Source organism: Salvia hispanica, chromosome 5, assembly GCF_029641045.1.
Source record: "Salvia hispanica isolate PSC_SH4W2 chromosome 5, Shi_PSC_v1, whole genome shotgun sequence".
In the NCBI taxonomy this organism is placed as follows: domain Eukaryota; kingdom Viridiplantae; phylum Streptophyta; class Magnoliopsida; order Lamiales; family Lamiaceae; genus Salvia; species Salvia hispanica.
In genome coordinates this window covers 541,181-565,749 of record NC_142696.1, presented here as the reverse complement: position 1 = coordinate 565,749, position 24,569 = coordinate 541,181, and the positions used below count along the sequence as shown (strand labels likewise).

The 24,569-nt window shown below is 36.3% G+C and overlaps 4 protein-coding genes and 1 non-coding gene across 12 annotated transcripts; 1 reads left to right on the top strand and 4 right to left on the bottom strand.

Moving 5' to 3' along the window:
- Positions 1-369: 369 nt before the first annotated feature.
- On the bottom strand, positions 370-4,455 carry LOC125188766 (protein EARLY FLOWERING 3). 2 transcript variants are annotated; one of them, XM_048085814.2, is made up of 5 exons: positions 4,087-4,454; positions 3,719-3,965; positions 1,870-2,642; positions 1,633-1,684; positions 370-1,539 (listed from the first exon to the last, which is right to left on the bottom strand). In XM_048085814.2, exons 2-5 carry the CDS (start codon positions 3,893-3,895, stop codon positions 496-498), a joined length of 2,046 nt encoding a protein of 681 aa, XP_047941771.1. In that variant the 5' UTR covers positions 3,896-3,965; positions 4,087-4,454; the 3' UTR covers positions 370-495. The 2 variants fall into 2 exon arrangements, with proteins under 2 accessions (XP_047941771.1, XP_047941770.1); XM_048085813.2 differs by having other exon boundaries at positions 3,719-4,455.
- Positions 4,456-5,478: 1,023 nt separating this feature from the next.
- Positions 5,479-8,050, bottom strand: LOC125190081 (protein neprosin-like). Its single transcript, XM_048087278.2, has 7 exons — positions 7,837-8,050; positions 7,662-7,748; positions 7,369-7,590; positions 7,146-7,307; positions 7,006-7,059; positions 6,478-6,624; positions 5,479-5,921 (listed from the first exon to the last, which is right to left on the bottom strand). Exons 1-7 carry the CDS (start codon positions 7,975-7,977, stop codon positions 5,544-5,546), a joined length of 1,191 nt encoding a protein of 396 aa, XP_047943235.2. The 5' UTR covers positions 7,978-8,050; the 3' UTR covers positions 5,479-5,543.
- Positions 8,051-12,304: 4,254 nt separating this feature from the next.
- LOC125190254 (uncharacterized) lies at positions 12,305-17,389 on the bottom strand. Of its 7 annotated transcripts, none has more exons than XM_048087504.2 (8): positions 17,250-17,389; positions 17,012-17,126; positions 16,708-16,930; positions 16,547-16,652; positions 15,743-16,099; positions 14,263-14,635; positions 12,578-12,655; positions 12,305-12,472 (listed from the first exon to the last, which is right to left on the bottom strand). In XM_048087504.2, exons 4-8 carry the CDS (start codon positions 16,603-16,605, stop codon positions 12,419-12,421), a joined length of 921 nt encoding a protein of 306 aa, XP_047943461.1. In that variant the 5' UTR covers positions 16,606-16,652; positions 16,708-16,930; positions 17,012-17,126; positions 17,250-17,389; the 3' UTR covers positions 12,305-12,418. The 7 variants fall into 7 exon arrangements, with proteins under 7 accessions (XP_047943461.1, XP_047943463.1, XP_047943459.1 ...); XM_048087506.2 differs by having other exon boundaries at positions 15,743-16,093; XM_048087502.2 differs by having other exon boundaries at positions 16,547-16,631.
- Positions 17,390-19,532: 2,143 nt separating this feature from the next.
- On the bottom strand, positions 19,533-19,624 carry LOC125191511 (small nucleolar RNA R24). Its single transcript, XR_007171184.1, has one exon. It is a non-coding gene; the product is annotated as a small nucleolar RNA R24 (small nucleolar RNA).
- Positions 19,625-20,913: 1,289 nt separating this feature from the next.
- LOC125188043 (ferrochelatase-2, chloroplastic-like) lies at positions 20,914-24,566 on the top strand. Its single transcript, XM_048084780.2, has 9 exons — positions 20,914-21,206; positions 21,721-22,012; positions 22,098-22,241; positions 22,349-22,450; positions 22,716-22,819; positions 22,911-23,037; positions 23,150-23,302; positions 23,406-23,506; positions 23,958-24,566. Exons 1-9 carry the CDS (start codon positions 21,145-21,147, stop codon positions 24,259-24,261), a joined length of 1,389 nt encoding a protein of 462 aa, XP_047940737.1. The 5' UTR covers positions 20,914-21,144; the 3' UTR covers positions 24,262-24,566.
- The last annotated feature ends 3 nt before the right edge of the window (positions 24,567-24,569 follow it).

The window sequence follows — 24,569 nt, the reverse complement described above, 5'->3', positions numbered from 1 at the left end:
ACAGACTGAAATGGAAAAGTGTGATTCTTAGTCGAAGACGGAAGAAATATTTAATTATTTATTTAAAAATTAAGGTGTATTAATAAACTACTATTTTTTACCCACAATTTTTCACATTTCTTAAAGTTCTCATTCACATTTTTAAAAATTTATACTCATTATAGACATCTATAATTATCTAATAATGTTATTTTGAAACGCATATCGGCATATGACCAATTAAATTTGCATAATTCCACCTATTTCCCATATCAAGCACTCCATATATCATAAATAAATGAATAATGTATATCACTTTCACTATGTTTAAAAAAAATGAGAAGCAAAAAATGGCAAAACTAACAATTATCCCCAGAATAGTACTACAAATAAAAGGAAAAGAGGCATATATATAATTGATGAAAATATATCTACAGAAGTTACAAACAGAACAATGTGAAGAGAGATTATTCCTACAAACAAAAAAGTGCACTGGAATAAATAAAACAGAAAAACTCACACAAAATCATACTGTTTTCTTTCTTCCTGTATGGATTGAAAAATTCTAGCAGCAGATTCAGATGCTGATCTTGCATTATGCGGCACAACCTTGATCACCTGCGTCGGGCGGCCGGGCTCTGGCCGAGCCGGGCTGCATCGACGGGCGTCCGGAGATGGAGCTGTGGGGAAAAGTGGCAGCTCGTTCGACCGCTCCGCGTCATTGCTTCCTCTACTATCCTGCACTCTCTCGACCGGGCTACTCGCCCTATCCGTAAAAGCTCGCACGGGAGGGTCTGCGGCATCCCTAGGCGCGCACAAGCTGCTCGTCCCATCCGCGAACGTCCGTTTCTTGTGGCGTGGCAGCGTCGAAGACACGTTGTGGTGTTGGACGCTGGCGCTGGCTTCGCCGGCCGAAGCTTGACTCGGGATAGGCCGAGGGTTCATTTGCTCGACGGACGAATTCGACATTGCGGCAGCGTTCATGATCGGCAGCATGCCGTACGTCGGGAAGTAGCCGTGCGGGCCGGATGGTCCGGATGGAGGGAACAGCGGCGGCTGATAGTGAGGATGTGGATGCTGAGCTGGAATCCCGTACTGTGGAGTCAAGAAGCTGCCCATTGCCGGGTTTGGACCAGGCGGCCCGCCTCCACCGACAAAGCCCGGCCCGGGATACGGCTTGTATACCAATCCTTCTGAAGGAGTCATCACAGGGATCAGCCATTGGTGCCCCGGAGGTTGATTGAAGCACCATGGCGCCGCATTCGGATTGCTGGTGAGAGACGGGGCCGGGGAGTTTCCCGTCGCCGGCTGGCCGCTCGGCCGGGAGGCGTCGTTCTGAATGGATGATAACGAGGCTTTTCCGGTTGTGTTTTCGGCCGAGATTTCCTTGTTCGGGCACGGCTTCTCGGGTTCGCTTATTTGCTTGGAAACATTAGGCATTGCTTTCACAGGAGCAGGCAACGCGATTTTCGCCCCGGGCAAGACCTTCAACGTAGGTTTGTCGATGAAATCTGAGTCGTCAACCAAAAGCTGTGGCGATTCAGCAATGGATTTCTGAACCTGTTAAGGAGATTATGCTCAGATGCTTGAAAAGAGAATGCAACAACTCTAGCAAATATGCAATCTTGATCGTAACACGAACATCGCCCATACCTTTACCAGTCGATGCAGCTCGAATACTTGAACAGCAAAAACTCTTTGTTGACTGCAAAGAAACACAAGAGGATGATTTCAATGAAAACAACCTGTTTTACACTAAGTTGCAGCAGTAAAATGAAGACTTACTTAATTCAGAACTCTCATATAATCATCAAAATCCGAATTTATACGGAAAAAACGAGCTTATACGCAGAAAATATAAAATAGAAGACATTGAGCACGGCGCCTTACTTAAGGATGGCTTTCCGGGCTTTCCAAAAATGTTTCTGACCTATCACTCCGACCACGTCATCAGGTGTCATCTCCACTGTGGCAACGGACTCCATCACAGAAATCTCGGACGCACTGTCATCCCTCTCCAAGTTCCTCATCGGCACTGATCTAAACGATTTTTCTAGAGGTCTTGCCTCGTTTCCTATATCACGAGGATTTCTCTGATCCCTTGAAGGATAAGATCCAGCAGAAATTCTTTCATCTAATGCTGCAGAACTCTCAGCCAACGCAGAGTTAGCGCATCGGTTTCGAGCATGCTCCAAATCAGCACGGACCTCTGGCTCCACGTTAGCATTGGAACGAGTATCTCTTTGTTCACGGCTCACAGACGAAGCAGTTGGCTTCTTTGGACCTTCGGCCCTCGAGATGCTAGACGAATTCGATACTCGATCAGTGCCAGTGGCAGTCTCTTTCGACTTCTCTTCCGTCTGGCTGTTACGTACTTGCTTTCTGTATTTATGGAATTTCGAAGGGCGCTCAGCAGCATCAGAAGGGTTGGAAAGAGGGGCCTTCTCCTGTTCCACGTTACCACCATACTTACCACATTCTCGACTTTGGAAGGAGTGGTTGAAAATGGGAACTCTGAAGTCTTCTTCGTCCAATTTCTTTCTCTGGCCCTCTTGTGCTGATGGAGTAACGAAGTCAGAAAATTGGCTGTATAGCTTCTCCGATGGTGGATGTCGAGTAGGCAGATGATACGAGACAAACGTACTCCTTTCGTTTGCAACCCCCTGCAAATCCAAGATCATACAAGACTTAGCAAAGTGAAGCAGAGCCCCTCCGACAGAAATCAGAAGCTCGAACATTCCATACAAGCAAAGGTATCTCAAAGACACACTTCAATCAACCACAGCACATAGTACATAGCCACAGGCCTCTCTACCTACGAGCTCCTGCCACAACTGTCTTAACACAAAATCGAAATATTTCACACGTTTCACCGACCAAGCCTCAATTCCAAGATCCTGACATCTCCTTATAATTGAAATAACTCACAATCAACAACGAACCAGTCAATCTGGTTGCATAACTGCATCTGTCCTAACACATAAATGAAGTAATTTTCGTGTTTCTTGATCCCAAGATCCTCTCATCACCCTAGAACTCAAATAAATCACATAGACAACCATCCAATCAGCACATAACTGCAACTTTCCTAACACATAATTCATATAATTCGCGCATTTCCTCGTATAAATCTCGATTTCTTCTAGAATTGAACCAATCACATTTACAACCAACCAATCAATCTAATTACATAACTGCAACTGTCCTAACGCATAATTGACATATTTCACACATTTCCTCATATAAATCTCAATTCCAAGATCCCCTCATTTCCCAAGAATCGAAACAAATCACATATACAACCAACCATTCAATCTAATCACTACATAACTGCAACTGTCCTAAGACAATTAGTTGACACATTTCATGGTATAGATATCAATTTCAAGAACCCCCATCTCCTTAGAATCGAAACAAATCACATATACGGCCAAAAAACCAATCGATCTGATCACATAACTGTGACCGTCCTAAGACATAATTGACATATTTCTCGCATTTCCTCATATAAATCTCGATTTCAAGATCCCCTCATCTCCTTAGGATAAAAACAAATCACACATACAACCAACCAATCAATCTGATAACATAAGTACAACCAGCAACATCTACATTCCTTTCAACAGCAATCATAACTTGCACATCAAATAATATATTGAACTTATGCATAACATCCACACTCAATGAATCTAAAAAAGTTCAAGAATCATAAATAACTAAAAAAATCCACAAAACTCACGTGCTCCGAATTCGAAGGAAGAGAATGGCTGGATCTCTGAGAAGGAATGCTGAGCTGTTCATAAAGAGCCATCTTATTCCTAGGAGGAGCTCTTGGCCCTCCTTTCTCAGTATCATTCACATGAAGCCTTGGAAACATAGGCCCTGTGATCTTCCCTTCATCTTTCCCTCTCTTCATCCTCTCTCTATCTCTAAATATCCTTTCTCCCACTAGATTCTAAGCAAAATATCAAATGGCATGGAACATCCTGAAATCCAACACAAGATCACTTCAAATCCCATCTCCAAGATACCAAGATCAAATCTTTTTCTTCAACAAAATAAACCAAATTTCAAGGAAGGATCAAAATAAGCTGGATAAATATCTACCTCCACACTCCCTAAATTGCCACAAAATCCCACAAACAAAATAAAAGCCACTTCTCAAAAAGCAAAATTCTCCCCCAAAAAATGATTCTTTCCTCTTTTTCCCCCTTTCCCCAAAAAGGCACAACAAACACTCAGAGAAAAAGATCTTCTGCACACAATTTCACCAAAATTGGGAAACCTAAGCAACTTCTTTTTTGTCTGCTGAAATTATTAGAAAACAGCATAAATTCAAGAAGAAGAAGATGAGGAAAAACAGCAGTCAAATCAAATTGGATTCGCAGATTGGAGAAATATGCGTTTGAAAAAGAGAAGAAAGCTCTGTGGTCCCAATATTTGGATAGAACAGAACCTAGAACCTCCTAAAGAGATGGCTATCAAATATAAAATAACTAAATATTGGTTTTTTTGGACACTTTTACTATGTTGATTTCTTTTTCTTACGCATCTTTTTCCCTGTAATAAGGTCGATTTTAGCACAGATATTCTTGGCACGTAAGCAATATTTATTTTTCAGCAACCAATGATAATCAGTTTATTTATTTGCTTTTCCTACTTTAATGGTGGTGATAGGGAGATTTAAAGTGACAGGGACCATTTTGTTATTTTTAATGTTGATTTATTCTTGATGGATTTGGCAGAACTTGATTTGTTTAGTTGCTATTATCTGCAAATACGAGGATATGAAGTGAATGGTTGTCACTGCGTTTAAATAACACAAAAATTGGATTGGTGAAAAAGTGGTGCCTATTCATTGGTTTTGTACACAAAATTAGTTGGTTATGCTTAAAGGAAAGACATCAAATTAAATCTACTTTTCTAGATTCTAATTTATTAGTAGTAGTTTTACAAGAGAGTAGATAAACATGGAATAATATTTTATTCAACTTCACATATAAATGAGTCCAATTTAAATTTGAAAACATAATCATTTTTAATCATTCATTATTCAGAAAGTAGACATGACTTAAATCTAAAAATGGATGTTACACTCACACCTATACTATAATTTGTATGTAAATACAAAGAAGTTTCCCAAGAAAAAAGTAGGTTTCCCTAAAATAGATATAAATACTTTAATACCGCTAAGATTGAACTCAGTAATTTCATTAAAAAAAGATCTTTTGGTAGTGTTTAGTTGCAAAAAACTTCCTTTGTTATGAAATAAGTTGTACTAGTTGATTTTCTACCAATGTTGGGTTTGGGAACTTGAATCGGACAATGAAAGGCTAAGATTATTCAATGGATTCCTACTAAAATCTGGTTTTTGTTAAAATATTTACTAAGTGTGTCAATTTTTCCACTGTATTTTAGGACAGCCATAGTTTGGAGCTGTTGATTTAGAGTTTAATGGATTAATAATAACTTGTGTCCAACACTTAGCCATAATGTGAATGATTCAAGAGTAGTAAATTGCTTTTATTCATGTATGATGATAGTGTAAAAATGATGGAAAATGTTTAAGGGCATTCCCAGCTTTTACCAGGGCCTCCAAAGTAAAACTCAGGATCATAAACATAATCACTGACGTACACAACATCATAGCATCTATACTCATCGGCATACACGTACGCCCAATCCGGGAACTTCAACACGTTTCCTAACAACACTCTCATCCTTGTCATGAGGCCCGTGTTATAGAGCGTTGGGAACGGCCACTGCCCGCTGCCCATTGCTGTGGCTGTGTGAGGATGCACTCCGACTCTCTTGCTGTGCACCTCCCCGCCCCACTGCACCGTCTCTGCTTGATTCCTTATCCTCACAAACAGCTCCGGTGGCCAGTACCCGATGTTGGTCTGCTCTCCGTATTGCATCCACCAGTTGCCCGTGTATGGATCCTAAGATGAGTTGTACGTGAATGCGAGGTTTGAGGCATGTAAAAAGTTGTGATATGATATGATGCCTAAGCCAAATTATGATAGTGTAGTGAATCATTACAATGTACTTAGGTAGTAACTTTTGTCTTTTTTCAAGATTCTTGATTTAGTAGTATTAACTGATAGTATTCAGTTTCTTGCAGCTGATTTGAGACTTATAAAATGTCTGATTTCAAGATTCTTAATTAATAGCAGCTCCAATAAACAAAAGAAAAACAGTGTAAATGAATCTTATACTCTAGTATACTAATGCTGGTCTGATTTCAAGATTCTTGGTTCTTGGCATAGCAAAATCTTCAACTTATGATAGGTGAAGTTGTGACATGATAATATGATTGGTGATGTTGTAGCCGAATATGGCGTAGGTGAAGTTGTGACATAGTATAATGGATCATAAAACATGACATAATATGAGGCCTTAGGCAAAATATGATAGGTGAAGTTGTGACAAAATGTAATGTTTTGAGGCAAAAATATGATTGGTGAAATTGTAAGAGAATATGAGGTTGGTACTGACTCTGTAGATGAAGATGGTTATTTGGTATGGGAGGTCGTTGGGCTCTGCAATAGGATATATGACTGCACCGAGGGCTATCTCGCTGCTCGTTTGCACGAATCCGGGGCAGGTTAGATCAAAGCAGCCTGTTTTGTTGGCAGCATCAATCTGAAAAACAAAAGATGAAAATAGTATACAATAGTTTAGTACTACCTTTTGTTTTATTTCAAGATTCTTGATTTAGCATTGACAGATACTATTATGTTTCTTTTCATTTTCTTGCAGCTGAATCTTATAAAATGTACTCCGTACTAATGTTGTCTGATTTTAAGATTCTTGTTTTAGTACATCCTCAATAAACAAAAAAGAGTGTGAGTGAATCTTATAAAATGTACCAATGCTGTCTGATTTCAAGATTCTTGATTATTAGATCCAATAAACAAAAGGAAACAGTGTGAATGAATCTTAGAAAATGTACCAATCCTGTCTGTTTTCAAGATTCTTGATTTTTAGTACTCCATAACAGAGTTTATGTTTGAGATTACTCACTGTCCAATAAACAAACAGCCTTGTCTTCCTGTCTCCATACACAGTAGGATTCACCTATGACACAATTTCAACATTAAAAAAAAGCACTATCAGTCTATTTTTAACCTCTTGATTTCTCAAGTGTGTTTCTTGCTACTTACTTGCCAGCCCGCCTCCATGGCCTCAAAGTCGTAGTAAGGTCCAGTCTTGAGCGACACCCTTGAAGTCGAGTACTCATCGTCTAGCTCCACTTTTGGATATTGAACAAGCATATCTGCTTTACCCCCGATGTAGGCATATCCTTCCGTGTGAAGTATTCCCAACTGCGCTTATACTAATCCGATCAAAATCACTAAAAAGGAAAAGGGTCGAGGATTCACTTACAGCGTAGTTAGGGCGCAGCCAAGTCTGCCCAATGCTGCCATTGTGGTGAGAAAACATGGCCTTTTTCCTCCCGTAGTTGGGATCCTTTGCTCTCCGAATGGGGACTGTTCCCTTCGGGCAGCTCCCGTTTTTGTGCCATAATTGTGATGTCATGGATACACGAGAGCCTCTGCCCGTCTCACTCTGCATTGACACATCCTCGTGGCTTTGGCTCGGGCTCATCTGTGTGAAAACTCACATAGTGTTAGTGACTAAAGATCCCTTGTTTTTGCATTATGAATTCTTTTTGTTACTTGGATTTTGTGATCCTTTAAAGAAGGATGATCAAAAGCTGGCTGCTTGTATATATCTATGCAATCAATGATATCTCCATCTTCACTCTTTAAACATATCATAAAAATGAAAAAAATGTGAGTAAAAAAAAATGATGCAAGTGTACAAGAATTGGAAGGGATGAGTAAGGCATACATGAATGCTCAAAATTGCATGATTTTTTTGAATTTTACTTTTCCTGTCAAGTTTCAAAGGCACCTTTCTTGAAAATGAACCCTTTCTGCTACATAAAATTGTTGGTAATAACAGCAAAATCATCAAATATTTGAATCCCATATTTCTAAGTGGTAGTGTTTTTGCTCTTGCAAAAAATGTGTCTTCAAAATTCTTACATCTTCTATCTGTTCAAGTAATGAGTAAAAACTAAGTAAATTTTCTTTTTTGGTTTGGAGACAAATATTTCCTCAGAATTGTGCTTGAATACTGCAGTGTTTGCACTTTTAAGTTAGGTGTTTGTGGAAAAAAAGTCACATTTTGAATGACTTACTTTCCAAATCATTTGTATCACATTTGGAGTTTGAATTTTTAGGTAGATATGTTGTATGAGGTTTGTTTGCACTCTCATAAAAAATGTGCTTCCTTGTCTTCTACACAATTTCATAACTCTTCAAGATCATATCTTGACTTCCAAATTAAACTCAAACCATGAAACATAAACTCCGATTATTACAGAACAAGGATCAAATTAATTAATTTTAAATTAATAGTACTGATGCATATTACGATGAACTAAAGTAAGCTCATATTTTTAGAAAAAGCATCTACGACAATTTTCAGTTATCCATATGACCATAGAAGAAATTATAAATAGGACCCTAATATTAGCAATATACTATTAGTATTACTAATTGAATTTTTTTCTTTAGCCTAATTAAAAGTGTTAGTGTGGAGAAATATTAGGCCTATTTGGGCCTTCAGCCCTCCGTTGGGATACGAAATTTGGAGCCCTTTTACTTTCGGGCCCACCTGTCTAACGGGCCGGGCCAGAACTGTTTTTTGCCTAAATAATACTCCTATCTAATATCACATATATTGATGGAAAAGCAATTGAACCACATGCATGTAATTTATTATTAATATTATTCTTATATACTTCTTCCGTCTCATTAAATATACAACATTTGCTTTTCGGCATAGAATTTTAAGTAGCGTTGTTTTGTGAGTAAATGAAGAGAGAATAAAATAAGAGAGAAGAAAAAGCAGAGAGAGTATTGTTTTCATTTTTAATAAAACAGACTAAAAAATAAAACGTTTCATTTCTAATGGCACAGAGAGAGTATATAACATTTACTTTAGATAGTTGTGTAGATGTTGCCAAATTATAATATTGACTTTTGTGAGACTACGATAGGTAAAAGTATATTGCTTCATTGTTAAGTTTTGTAACATGTGTACGGAGATATTTGTTGAGATTATATCAACTGATTTGAGATTAGTTATTGAAGCTGAGGAATGTGATTTATTGGTAAACTTAGATACATGTAACCAAAAAATCGGAATTTTGTAGTACTACATGTAAATAATTAATTATACACAACTACTCCTATTCACAACTTAAATACGTGCACACTGTGACGAAGGATCAAACAATCAAATTATTAAATGCTTCTTTACTGTAATGATTGAGATTGAACAAAATTTTTAAACTATTCCCCACTTTCTATTAGTCATAAAATTCGGTTTGAAAATATGAACTGCCAGAATAATAGTATAATGTGCAGAACATAACGAAACGATGCGATTCCAAAAAAAATTAAAAATTAAAAAAAAAAAAACAATATGCTTATTACTACGTGTCGCATTATAACAACAGCAGCAGTAGAAGATTCTCGAAGCAGGATATTTTACTTAAAAAACCAATTTTTTAATTTTGACTCCGTATTTTTTACAAGTAGAGAAACGTTATTTGACTCGTGTTCAGTGCTCTTCCCTCGACGTGGCAGAATTTGATTCGCCCACTGCACGGAATCATAGACTTATTACTGTACCAACGGTCGGAACAGCTGGACACTTGTCTTTTTCATCTTTTAACACTAATCAATTATTAATCCGTAAATCACTCGAAAATCAATGCTTAGGCGCCGTGATAGATATAATTACTACTAAGAGGTGTTTGGTTTCAGTGATACTATAAAGTTTAAAATAGCTTCTTAAATGTGCGAGTTCATAAATTTTTTAGTTTATTTTTCTAGAAAAATAGGCTTTTAGATCGTTTATAAGTGGCAAAAATATGCTTTAATATTTTTAAGATATCATAAAAAACAAGCCATTAAAGTATTTAATATGGTTGCTATTGCATGGTTTATAAATGGTGAAAATATGCTTTATTATTTGCTTTACTTTTTCATGATCTTATAAGCAGAAGTTTATTATGATTCTTATTTGTTACTCCCTTCGTCCACGAAAATTCGTCCCGGTTTGATCGGGCACGAGTTTTAAGAAATGTAATATATAGTGAGTTAAAAAAGTTAGTGGATTGTGGGTCCAGTACAAAAAATATGGATAGGAATACGTTAGTGGAATATTAGGCCCACTATCAAAAATGGTAAAAGTGAAATGAGACAAATTTTAAGGGACGAACATAAATAGAAATATGAAATAAATTTTGGTGGACGGAGGGATATATACACTCTCGATTTCATTTTTTCTCTTTAGTCTGTCTGGTAAATAAATTTGATTATTTAAATGAATTTAAAATACTTGAAATATTTCCATCTATAATTAGTAAAATAATTTTAGGTAAACGGCCACTTCTGCCAACCAAACGCCAATACGTCGTCGTATCAGCCGAGCTGTCTCTCCTCCACTGGCCAGTCTGTACAGCTCGGGCAGCTGCCCGTACAACCTAGCTGCTGCCCGAATCCCTCTCCCTTCCGCCTATATATAACTGTCACACTCACATCTTCTCTCCTCAGCTCCAGCCGTTTCACTCCTCTCCCTCTCTCTCAAGCACACCGTTAAACGTTCCAATCACATTTCAGCAGCGCAATGGCGGTGTCTAAGAGCGGAGCTTTCATGGTCGTGGCGGCGATTTTGGCTCTCGTCGGAACCGCGGTTGCGCAGGAGGCGCCGGCGCCCGCTCCTGCTTCCTCCGCCGGAGTGGCGGCGCCGTCGCTCGCCGTAGGCTGCGCTCTCGCGGCTGCGTCGCTGGTGTTCGGATCTGCGCTCAGGATCTGAGGTTTTTATGGATGCGTATTTAGGTGATTTAGGGATTTGATGAGTGGATTGTGCAGATCTGATGCGATTTGTTATGGAGTTTGATTTCTAGGCGATTTGTGCTCGATATACATTATTTATTTACTTCTTTGTATGTACTTATTTGCTATTTATATTATGGCAGTATTTGATTATTTTAATACTCCTACTACTGTTTTCTGAGTGAATTGAGTTTACATTTTATTTAATTTAAGTTGAAATTACAATTGAATTGAGTAAATATATTTCAGAATCCCATAAACTGAGTGAATTGTGGTTTACATTTCATTTAATTTAAGTTGAAATCACAATTGAATTGAGTAAATATAATTCAGAATCACCGTAAACTAAAATAAGCCATTTTTTTTGTAAATAGAAACTCTTCGTTTTAATTGTAAGGTTTATATCGAATTATATGACAAAATATGTCGCGATTATTTGTAATTGCTTTTTGTCTTGATCGTGATTTGCCAATTGCATCGGATTCTTCGAATGTGTATGTCAACATCTTAATTATTTCATGTGCTTTTCAATTGTGAAAACTAGTTTGTGGTTAAGTTTAATCAAAGCCAACTTTCTTGCACATACTACTCCAATAATGATATACTCCTACAAAATGTAAAATTTTAAATGAAAATCGAGGAAAGTTGGTACGTTAAAATGGTTCCATTGAGACCAAAAAAGGTAAAGAGATGAAACTATGAAAGTGTGTGCTGTTTTATTTAACTTTTGGTTGTAGTAACACTGTATCTGACCTAAAAGTAAAGCTAAAGCAACTCAATAAACTCAACTATTAAACCCTTTCAAACTACTCCCGACTTTAACGTGTTAAATGTCAGTCCTTTAAAACCCATAATTTCATCCTAATAATTTTCTCTATCCTTCTTTAGTAGGAGTAATTTTGTATTGTACTACTAGTATTATTTTGTTTCTTTTTCCTAATAAATCAAGCTATTAATCACAGCAAAAGTTTGTGCTCCGTCATACCTTATGAATTTAATATAATATCATCAGCCGCATTAATGACAGCTTTAATCTTGTGTGCAATGTATCTATCATGTATGTAATCAACTTAGAAGTCTTTCTTTGCTTGATTAGGATAAAAGCTAATAGTAGGGAACATCAGTGTTTATTGAAACTAATGAAGTTCGAACATCAAATTGAAGAAATGAAAAATATCAACGAAGACTATTCCACAATTTTGGGGGTTGAGAAATTTTCACTGAACAAAATTCTTGCAATAGCCAAGCAACAATACAATTTGTTTTATCTTTGTTGAGATGTTTTGCATAAAATTTAATTAGAACTTAGATTAAATTGAGTTATAGAGCAATTTTTATAAATAATTATGGTGCAATATTTGTTTTAGGCTTGAAGCAATTTTGAGTTGGCAACTTGAATACGATGCTTAGAATTAATTTCACAATCTCATTTCTCATCTCCCGTTAATTTTTAGTTTTTTTTTTCTTCAATTTAAATTAATTTAAATACACTTCTCAGTTCTCAAACCCTAACATTCCTTCTACTCGGAGTCTGATTCGATCATGTTTCCCATAGCTCTCAACCCTCTTGGTCTCTGAAAAATAAAAATAAACTAATTCACACCAAATTCAAAGCTAAATAATTAACAAATTACATATTAATTTATTTAAATATTTAAAAGTATATTACGACAAAATACCTTCTTGGAAACCTTCTTCTCACGGACCTCGTAACGTTCGAGGGTCAAATCGCAAAGCCAAGTACCCGGACTCACAAGCTTCAAAACGCAAGAAAATTGGGTTAATTTATTAATATCTCATAGAATAATAAAAATGGCATCGAGAGGTAAAATCATACTAAAATGTTAATTTCAATTAGCTGTAATATCAACCATAGAGTCTGTTTTTTCTTCACGTGAAGCACATAAGACACATCGCACTAGACAAACATAATTAGGAATGGGATTGGGATAGGGCAGGTTCCTTTCAAAACACATTTTTCTTATTAATAGAAAAATTTACTTTTCGTTTTTCATTATCATTATGCTTCATTCATTATTTTACAGTTCACTTTAATATACTACTGTAATAATTAGCTAACAAACTAGGAGTATTAGAACTAATTAATTACATTATTACAAATACATAAGAGTACTAAAGTAACAAAATTCCAATTACAGTATAAATACAATGTGCCTACCACTGATATCATGCAATATTTTTACTCTATATGGCATATGTCCTAAAGACTTAAACTAGTTTCTTTTAGAGTATGAAATATAAGGAATTTATAAATCAAAGGTTAGAAGAAAAATAAAATAAAAAAGTAAAAATAAATAAAGTTTTTCGTTAAAAAAAATACTACTACAACTCAAATTATCTTAAAGAAACTCGAAAAGAATTACTTACAACTCAATATAATGTAAGCACAAGTTAAATGGTGATAATAAAAAATAGAACATGCTTTTTTATTTTCTCAACTTTTTGGGCCTCACTTTCTCGATTGTGAAGTTTTGTCAAATTATTCAAATAAACAAAATTAAATTATGGGAGAAGAGGCTGTCGTTTTATCTATATCGGTGCGACACGTGCAAGCCACGTTGATGAATGTCACAGCCCCCACATGGCTATCACTACCTAGCAATTACCAACCTTCTATTAAAAGGGATACGTCTAAATACCAATATAATGTTTGTTTTATACACCAATATTACTCTCAAACCTAAATACCATTATAATACTTACTAAATTGTTTTTATACATTGATATTATTCTTAAATACCAATATCATTTATAATATCAGCTACAACTAGCTGTGTTTGATTACTCAACTTCAAATTTGCATGATATCATTCGAAATATTAATTTAGACTCCAAGACTAATCCTATAATTTTCCTAATATTAATTATTGAGACAATATTTATAAGATTAAAAGGTAGGCATGACAATAATTGAAACTGTATTATTTTTCATTTTCATTCCATTATTGAAACCAGAGCGTTGAATCTTAAATATAAAGTCATAAATTTTGTGGCCACACATGATTTTTGTACATATTATATCTTCCGCCTTTAATAGTTTAGCATGATATTCGTATCCTAAATCCAATCCTTCCCCCATTCATTCTCATTTAATTTCACTTGCTAGCATCTTCATTCCTCCTACTTTGACTCAATCAGAACAAAAATCCAACTGCAGAAATCAAAATCAAGACATAATTTCATATCATTCACTCATTGCAATATCTAATTAATCACACCTGCTAATCTACCAAATTCCGAATTAATTAATTACCTGATTATCTACCAAATTCGAGATTAAACTATCAATAATAATGTAATAAATAAATAAAAAGTGAGGGAGAAAAAGGAAGGAAAAACTCACATTGAGTGTGCGTTGAATCAACTTAGCTCGCTTCTTGGGGCGTTGAGGGAGCTTGGACCCTTTAATCGCCATGAAATCCTCCTCCTTCTCCTTGTTGGTCAAGGCGATCACAAACTTGGGCCACACCACGGGCGGTTGTGCCGCCGCGTCGCCGTCGCCCTTTTTGGCATCATGGGCGTTCTCCGATGACCCAGAACCACCTCCGCCGCCGCCCTGGTGATGGTGGTTTTCATGATTGTGATTGCTATTATTGGTCTTGTTATTATGAGCATTATTGCTAGTAGATGTGGCTTTTCTTTCACCTGTATCTGGGGAGGCCAACCCCCTCACTCCATTGCTATTCCCTCTCATACCAATTTCTCTCTCTGAATTTCTAGCAAAGGATAGCATAGATGAATCAAACTCCATTTTCAAATATTTTATAAAAATTAAAAAAAGATCATCACATAGCATCAAGAAAATTTGCCAGCAAAAATAAAAAGTTACTCAGTAAAAAAAAGAAAAAAAGAACAGGGTGGGGATTAAATTACTTGAATACCCTTGAGCGATTGGTGATGCGTAGAAAAAGGAGAGTTGTTGAGAGAGGATGTGTGTGGTTATGGTTTTGGGACAGCTTTTATATTTTAGAAAAAAGTGGTCAAGATATTAAGAGGTGACTCTCTGCGTGTTGGCGAAACATGTGCTGCTATTTTAGATGATAGATTTGGACCGAAAAATGAAAAAAGGTACTCCTAGTAAATGAAATATAGAAAGTGAGTAAAGGTTGTTTTGAGGGGGGATATGGGCCATTGATTGGAATTTATATGACTCATAATCGCAATAACGACGCTCAAACAAAGCAGGATTACGTGTCTTAATCTTAAAATATGGATTTAACAATGAAAAGCAAATATTCATCATGGAAAAGCAAGACAATAGAAGGCCCACATATCAAAGGGGAGGCTTATTCAAGCTTCAACGGTGATGGGGATTGTGGAGCTCCTTTCAGCAGAATTAAATTATTTTATGTTAATTATTTAGCAAATAATCATAATAGAAATCATAGAATTCTATGATGAAGCAACCACCAAGAAACGGTAGACCAAAGGAAGAGGCCAATTTTGTGTTATAACAATTCCTAATACTTTTCTAAACATGTCCCTTTTATCATCTTCATCTAAAGAAACATATGCAGTTTAATAAATGTTAATCCACAGGAAATAAAATAGGAATATACTACTAACTCTAATCTTCATCGGTGCATAAAAGAGCAAAAAGCATTGATCATTAGATCGAGCAAGTCAAAGCATGAGCTACTCCTTTAATTCAAATTCACATCAAAGCTTGAGCTACTCTTTTAATTCAAATCTACATCAAAGTTTAAAAAGAAGAGAACTAATAAAGCAAAAATCCCACGTGAGTAGGCACGTGACGCCCAAATAGCAATTGAGGAACAATTCAATTATTCTTTTAAAAAAAATGAAGTATAAAAAAACGTTACCTGAGAATTCGATTAGAAGGCGAGGCGGAGCGGTGGCGGAGGTTCAGATAGCCATTGGTGATGGTAGGCGGATTCGGGATCGGATTTTTGCTAGTGTTGTTATTGTTATTGGTGAGAAGCTCAGATCTAACGACCCGCCGGTCCACGCGGGCCGCTGCTCGCTGAGACGGATCCGAACCGACCGGGTCGTTAGTTGTAGCGCCCTTAGCGTGGACCTTCATACAGCGTAACCTTTTCCGATTCCCCCACTGCAGCACGAAGTCCGGCGACGTCGTAGCGGCTGACTTGGATAGTGATCTGTACAGCAAACCATCTCTATTGGTCGCTTGCGAATTCTTCCTCTCCATCTCGCTGCACCTTCACACAAACAAAGCGATGTGATTAAAAAAACGACGGAGATAGAAGGAATGGATCGTGATCTAAATTCTGCTATAATTTTGAGAAAGAGAAACCACCAAACAATTGACATAATTGAACGAAAGGAGTGGGCTCGATTTCATCATTATTCGTGATGAGATTTTTTTCAGGAGAGAACAAATTTGTGAATGTGGTAACTCGAGGCTCTGGCTTAGCAGTTTGTATCCTGAGCTAATTAGCTGAGAGAATCTGAAACGATCTACAGATGTAGACAAATGGATTCCAGAAAGGATTTGGTGAATTGTTCTCTGATTCAGGCAGGGGAAGGAGGAGGAATAACGTAGAGAAACGGTGGTATTTGACCAGAAACTTTTAAGGAGAAAACTGTGGTGAAGGATCGAAACTGAAATGAGAGCATAAAATTTTTTGAAGCAGTATTTGCGTTACCGGCGAACTTCAATTCTGTTCACTGCACTCTGTTCTTCAGCAGATAATACCGATTTCATATATCAGCTAACAAAATCATCCGAATCTGCAATTGAGAGAACAGAAGCTGATGAAAATGGAAATTCAATGCTTATCTTTTCAAAAACGAATTATCAAATTACCTTTCGAAATCTGGATTTCTAAGCCAAACATTCGTATCATCGTCTCAAAAGCGGCCAACACAGAACCATACCTGCTGCGGAAAAACGTCAATTCACAGTAATCACGCCAGAAGAGTCTCCGAACGTTCGCATGACTATTGACGGTGAAACAAGGACAAGCCGCAGCTTCCAATTCAGATCTTATGAAGCAGGAAGCTAATCATATATCTAATATCTCCAGCACCTGTCGAGCAAAAAATCCAGATTAATTCCGAAACAAACCGATGAAAAAACAACAGAAATGGAGAATACAATCTAATAGAACCTCTCGAGTCAAAAATTCGCATCAGAAATCCAATCGGAGTATACAAACAATTCCACAATCCTCTGAACAAATTCGAGCTTCGACGCCTTCTCCTTCAATAGCTACAAAAATGCACCTGTAATTCAACAATCACGATTCAAACTTGAACTTGAAAAACTGAGAATGTTTTGTTCATACAACTACGAAACGAGAAGTTTAGATCCTTTCGTATTATCCAATCCACCACATTTCCACTCACCAGATGCTCACGACATATAATTTAGAGAGAGAGAGAGAGAGGCACTTCCAGCTTGTTCGTCTACGCCTCTTTAATTGATGAATGAAAAAGATATTACGAAATTACTCTGTTTATTTCTTCATCAAACTGAAACCACCATTTTATACCTCCCTGTTTCTCAGTTTCAATCTGTGGCCGTTGAAAATAAATCGACGGTGTAGATGGCTTATTATTTCGGACGTGTGACGTCGTTTCTGTGTCGCATGTAAGATAATTAACGGCGTTAAGGGTTTCACGGAATCCAAATTTCGTTAATTTTGCCGTTTGTATTTTGTTTACATCATTTAACTTTCCTCATGCCTTTTCATGGTTAATCATACAATATATACGTAATATTTCACCAACGTTTTAAATTATTACAAAAAAAAAATAAATTTGCATAGATTATTTTATAAAAAAGTTTAATTAGTACTTTATATTAGTACATTATGTAAAAAATTATTAACACTGTTGGTTATTGGTTATTCTTATTTTTCATTATATTCATCCTATTCACATTATATTAGTATTAAATATAGAAATAACTCAATTATCTTAAATTTTCTAAATGAAAAAATGACTCAGTTTTATTAACAAGGAACAGAGGGGGTATATAATAACAAGATAATAAATAATACTCCCTCCGTTCGTAAAAAATAGTCTCATTTGTGAACGAAGCAGGATTTTCTGAGATATTGATAAAGTAAGAAAGAAAGAAGAACAAGTAGATAAAGTAGAAGAGAGTGAGTGAAAAAGTAAAAAAGAGAGGAGCAAAGTAACAACAGGAAGGAGAAAAAGTGTATAAAATATGAAAGAAAATTTTCATTTTTAAAATGAGACTATTTTTTGTGATAATCCCGAAATGCCAAAATATGATTAATTTTCATGGACAAAGGGAGTACTAGTAATTAAAATAATTGATATTTTATTTGTCTCATCGCATCATATCTAGGAGTAAAACTTAAGAGCTCCTAATTTATTCAACATGAAATTATATAATACTACCAATAAATTATAAGAGCTCCTAATTGATTTCTAATTTTAAACTAACTATGGTTAGGTTAGCTTAATTCCTTTGTTTTTTTTACATTTTAATTAGTGTGGAAGTAATTCATAAATTTCTAGGCAGTGTAAAAGATGGATAAGTTTTGATTTTTTTATATACTATAAAAAAAATTGAATAGCAAAATTAATTAAACAAAAAAAATATTATTTTGTATCTAAATTATGTGTTTAAAAATGTCGACAAGGTGGCATGGTTTTGTGTCTGCGCGCTCCTGTGGGTTGGCCGAGTATTCATCACTTGCAAGTTGATGCAATGAATTGAATCAGACCTCTCTTTAGGCTTGTCGCAAAATAGGTTCTTCAGCGGTCCGGCCTTCTTGGTTGATGGCATAGGCGCCAGCATTAATAGAGAGGATGATGCTGGCTCGACAGAGAAAATTGTTTCTAAGCGGTTGAGACAGACTAATTGATCTTGTAATGCCGTAATCACCTCAAAGTCATAAGGCACATGGTAGTAGTTGCCAGTTGGGCTATCGGCTGCAATAAGGCAATGATATTGCAGTCAGTTTTGCTAACCAAAATCAATAAGGCAATGATATTGCAGTCAGTAAATCTCTCTCCTTGATTTCCCAATTGACACACCCTCTCCTATTTCTGTTTAATCCTTCAATTCTTAAACCCCAATCAATATCTTCCGAAAAGAAAGAATGGTGCTAATTACAGTTGACTGCATGACATTTCCAGCATTCTCTTGTTTCCTTTTTCGTTGAAAATTCGATCACAACTCGGTAGTTTATGTAATTTTTCAATTGGTTGTTGAGCATCGTACTGGGACATTCGATGTTAGAACTGAATTTTGGGTACTTGGTGGAGTACGTGGTTCATGATTCAAATTGGAAATTTGTATTTCGTTTGTTTTTTGGATGGGAACGGTATCACATCAAACGAATTGAATTATGGGACAAATAAGCTCAATTTGTTAGGCTGAGTAGTAACGCTAATAATTGCAACTATAACTTATCATACGCTCTGTTATCAGAATTCAGATTGCTAGTAGGTTTTTGTGGTAATTCAGATTGCTAGTAGGTTTTTGTGGTTAAAGATTCGACGTGCCAATGTATGTTTTCAAAATCGGAGATATTATAAGATTCAGTCTGATTACATAAATCCCAATATAACAGTATGTAATTTTCTTTAAAAACTCGTGTGATTTTCTCAAAAACTCACTTTATTTAACTCCTAAGTGTGGATAGGTATAAATATGCTCAGAAGCCAAGCGTAACAAATGGATTTCATCGAAGTTACAACACAAAGTTGTATCTTCTTACTTGTTAGCATCTCATCACAGCTAAATAAAATAAAATCTAGATATGATTAAATTTCTCATCACAGCTAAATAAAATAAAATCTAGATATGATTAAATTTAGCTACCGCAAATTTGAAGAGAATGTGAATAAAAAACTCCTCTCCAATCGTGAATAGGTAGCTGAATTTCGGCACTTTGCAAAAGGTGGTTTGTCGTTGAAATTCAATACAAACAACCCGTGTCTGACTGGAATGCCTTTCATCAATCCAATTTCGATCAATAATTTATAAAAAATTCAGAAAATGGAGCCGGTTTATTGTGTCACGAAACAAGTGAAAAAATTAGGATTTCGTGGATCTTCAAACCGGGTGAATTGATTTAGGCTCCAAGCGGCAGACGGATTGTCATAGGAAATAGACACCTGCTGCTGACTCGAAATGGAGCCAATCGCCATATTCCATCAGAGAAACAAACAGAAAACAGAAATCTGATTTCCGACGATTGAAATGAATTGAATCGATAAATTTTTTTGAAATCAGAAATCGTCTGCGATAAACGAATTGAAATGAATTGAATCGATAAATGTTGAAACATCAAGGAAGAGAGATTGGGGATTCGGCCGCCATTGGAGTAGAGTGAGCTGAGCTTGAATTGATCTGCGATTGGCTGGGATATATAATCGAACCCTAGGGCGTAACTATGTAATTATTTGATGTGAAGGACATTAGTTAGGATTATTTGCGTTTGGCACCCACCACGAGTTCTAGAAGCTTCGGTGATTATTCCCTGCTAATTTGCATCGTTTTAAAAATAATTTTCATTCAGTTCAATAACATACTAATCTCTTTTAATTCTTGTGAGTTTGGTACTATTGGATCTTCACCCCATGCTATTTAATTTTAATTACACAAAAATACCCAAAAGAACATCACACTACTCGAATATTCTTTTAAATAATAGTAAATGCTAAAGCTTTTAGTTTTAACAAAATTCATGAATATATTTCAATAGTAATAATATCTTACTCATCACGTATACAGAAGATAAATTGATTGGATTATAGTAATAAACTATGAAACCGTCCACAAGCTTTCCATATGGCAAGTCTCATTTTTTGAGACTTTAAGCTCTTATATATCAAATCAATCTCCAATTTAAATACATAGGGCCATATAATTGAGTAGGTTGATATAAAATTATGAAAAGGACCATTGGTTATGCAGCTGTATAAAAAATTTATGATAAATTAACTTAATTATTTGACTTAGGTGAGTGTTTGGTGTATCAAATAAAAAGGAGGAGTTGAAAAATAGACGCGCCTCCATTGCTGAAGTCTGCAGCTGAAGTGTAGAACACGTCTGCAATTTTTTGACCAAACTTTTCCTAATATTCAATTCTATTTATTCTTCCAATCCCATTACAATATTCACAAAAATCTCATTTCTCTCTCTTTTTGCTTCAAGAAATAGAAGTTTCGATCGCTGGATCGTCATCGACAGCTCCGTTATATTCATATTTTATAGTAATATTTTAATTTCAGAAAAGAATATTCGAAACGCAACAAGATGGAGGCGGCAACTACCTTGAGGATTATGCCTCAGATGAATATCAACAAGAATTCTACACCGTAAGCATTATATTAATCGTTTGTTTGTATTTGAATGGCTGATTACGTTATTTTTTACTGATTTCGATTGACTCTTGTTAAATTTTTCGAATCTGTTTTTTTTTTTTTTTTTTATGCGTCTGTGCGAGTGAGAGTGAGAGAAGAATAGTTAGCGTAATAAATTAATCGTTTGTTTGTGTTCATACGTCCGATTACGTTATTGTTTGTTGATTTTGATTGACTCTGTTATTTCGGTAGGTTTTTATTTTTGATTTCAAAACTAGATCAGGTGTTGAATTTGATCGAATTTGTTATATTGTGTGTGCGAGAAAGAGAGTTAGATAAAGAGAAGAACCTTGCAGTGTCAATGTATTGAGAGAGGAATGATTTAGAGAGAGAGAAAAATGCTCATCAAATTTGGAAAGAGTGCAAAAATGCTCCTCTCATTGTATACAATACAATGTTTAATGTGGTCATACAATGGAAATGGTGCTTGTACTGTCAAATTAGTTTGATCACTCTATGCAAATTGTAGGTTGCGTTCGGAGGCTAAATTAACAGCAGCTCGCCCTAACACATACGCAATTTCTAGTCCTAACGGTCAGAGAAGTCGCGTTGCTAGAGGGTTATCCATGAGCCCTCAGGTGCAGGATGGCGTAGTTGGAAGAACACTCTGCTCTGCTGGAGTGTCCATGTACCCGACTGAAATAATTGAGTCACATTCCAAGACAGCAGAGGAAAGGATAGGAGTGATTCTTCTTAATCTTGGAGGGCCAGATACTCTACATGATGTTCAGCCTTTCTTGTTCAATTTGTTTGCTGATCCAGTATGTTATATGACAATTTAAGCTTTTTTGATTATTTGGTTTGAATAATTTGATGGTTGATATAATTTTTTATGCTATCTTGCAGGACATTATTCGTCTTCCAAGGTTGTTCGGGTTCCTTCAACGTCCCTTGGCACAACTGATTTCAACGTTGAGAGCTCCCAAGAGCAAGGAAGGGTATGCTGCCATTGGAGGTGGTTCGCCTCTGCGTAGAATCACTGATGAGCAGGTATTGTGGTTTAATAAGAATTTTTGGTTTCTCCCCTTGCATTTCCATGATTCAATCGTGGCATGGTTGATTCGGGTTCACAACGATGTTTCCTTCATTTTTTGCAGGCTAATGCGATCAAGTTGGCTCTGCAAGGTAAGGATGTTCCTGCTAACGTGTATGTGGCAATGCGATATTGGCACCCTTTTACAGAGGAAGCAGTTCATCAGGTAATTCATTAAAATGCGATGATTGTGGTTTTCTTTTTTACTAATTCTCAAATTATGTTGTTGGTTTTGCAAGCTACCATTTCTTTTCAGCCATAAAATTTGTATGTTTAGTCAGTGTAATCAAATTTGCTAGCTATGAAACCTCTAGCTGTTATTAGCTTTCTGAAGAACTTTGGTACATGTTCTTTGTTAAAGGCTGAAAATCATAAAAAAACTATTTTCTTGCATTGATTATCATCTGATCACTTGTTCATTGCTCCAACAGATTAAGAGAGACAGAATCACGAGGCTTGTGGTATTGCCACTATACCCTCAATATTCCATTTCAACAACAGGGTCAAGCATCCGTGTCCTACGTGACATGTTTAGGTGAGTTCCCAATTGATTCATTTCTCTATCAACTCATCACATGATACTCCATGATGGCATCAATTTCCTAACTGAATTGGGTTCATATCAGGAATGATGAATATCTATCTGGAGTACCTGTTGCTATCATACAGTCGTGGTATCAACGAGAAGGCTACATCAAATCTATGGCTGACTTGATTGAAAAGGAATTACAGACGTTCCCCAAACCAGATGAGGTAGCTTTTATTTTAGGCCTTTTTCTTTAAAGGCTAATTCGAAGTGTGCAGTTTTTGTCTATTTGTCGTTGTTACTATGAACGTAGTGTTTATGCCTTTCTTGATTGTGTAGGCTATGATATTTTTTAGTGCCCATGGAGTTCCTGTTAGTTACGTTGAGAATGCTGGTGATCCTTATAGAGACCAGATGGAAGACTGTATTTTCTTGATAATGCAAGAACTCAAAGCTAGAGGAGTTCCCAATGCTCATACACTGGCTTATCAGGTTGGTTGCATTGCTAAGCTTTTAATATTCAGTGACTATGGCTGGTGCATTCTTCGTTTACTTGCACTGCACTAGTTTTAAAGTACTTTGTTGTATGTAACAGAGCCGTGTTGGACCTGTGCAATGGTTGAAACCCTATACCGATGAAGTTCTTGTTGAGCTTGGCAAACAGGGCATCAAATCCTTACTGGCTGTTCCTGTGAGGTATGTTTAAGGACTCAAATCTCTCTCTCTACAAGAGTATGACCATTGTTGCTTCTTCCAATTTCTTCAAGATTCATTGTAAATGAAAACATTTGTTAATACTCAATAATTCATTTTGGTTGGATTTCAACTGTGAATTAACATATCCGTAGAAACTTAGACTAAATTATGGGGATTGGACATTTTAGTTCACTTTAGGAGGTGTTTGCTTTGGGTGGCAGCTTCAATGGGTAGGTTTTAGAGAATAGAGAGTAATAGAGTTTCAATAGATAGAACTAATATGGAGTAGCTGTTTGACCATGTAATATGATGGACTGAACAATTCGAGCTTGTGTGATCTATAGCTCTTCAAACAATTTACACGGTCGATCTAATCTGTAACCCAAAATTGAACGGGTTTATTGTGGGGTTAAAGTCTTGTGTTTTAAATGCTGTGTTTCTCATCTTGCAGTTTCGTAAGTGAACATATAGAAACTCTTGAAGAGATCGACATGGAGTACAAAGAACTGGCTCTGGAATCAGGAATCATCCATTGGGGCCGTGTCCCAGCTTTAAACTGTACTTCATCGTTCATCAATGACATGGCGGACGCAGTGATTGAAGCCCTGCCTTCAGCTATGGCAATATCACCCTCGGCTGCTGTCGAGGAAGCAGATGATGGGCTGTTGGCGTATGTTGTCAAGCTACTGTTTGGCTCTATATTGGCGTTCTTTTTGCTTCTGTCACCAAAAGTTAAATCCGCATTTAAGAACTAGATTTCGAAAAATGAAAGGCGAGCTCTCTCAAATTTCTACATGTGAAGGTTTTGAGATGAGAATAGAAATTAAACTAGTACTACTAGTTATACTTGGGAAGGAAATTGTAGGCTTCATGTGGTCGGTGTCTTTTTTTAGGAAAAATTCTTTTCATCTTTTGAGAGTTGGGAGCATATTATGATACAGATAAATGAGTTAAATTTCGAGACTAGTGTTCAAATTTTGTAACATCTTTAGATTTGGGTAAATGGATAAAAAGAATGTTTGCCTAAATAATAGAAGTATGGGATTCGGATTTTATCTTATTT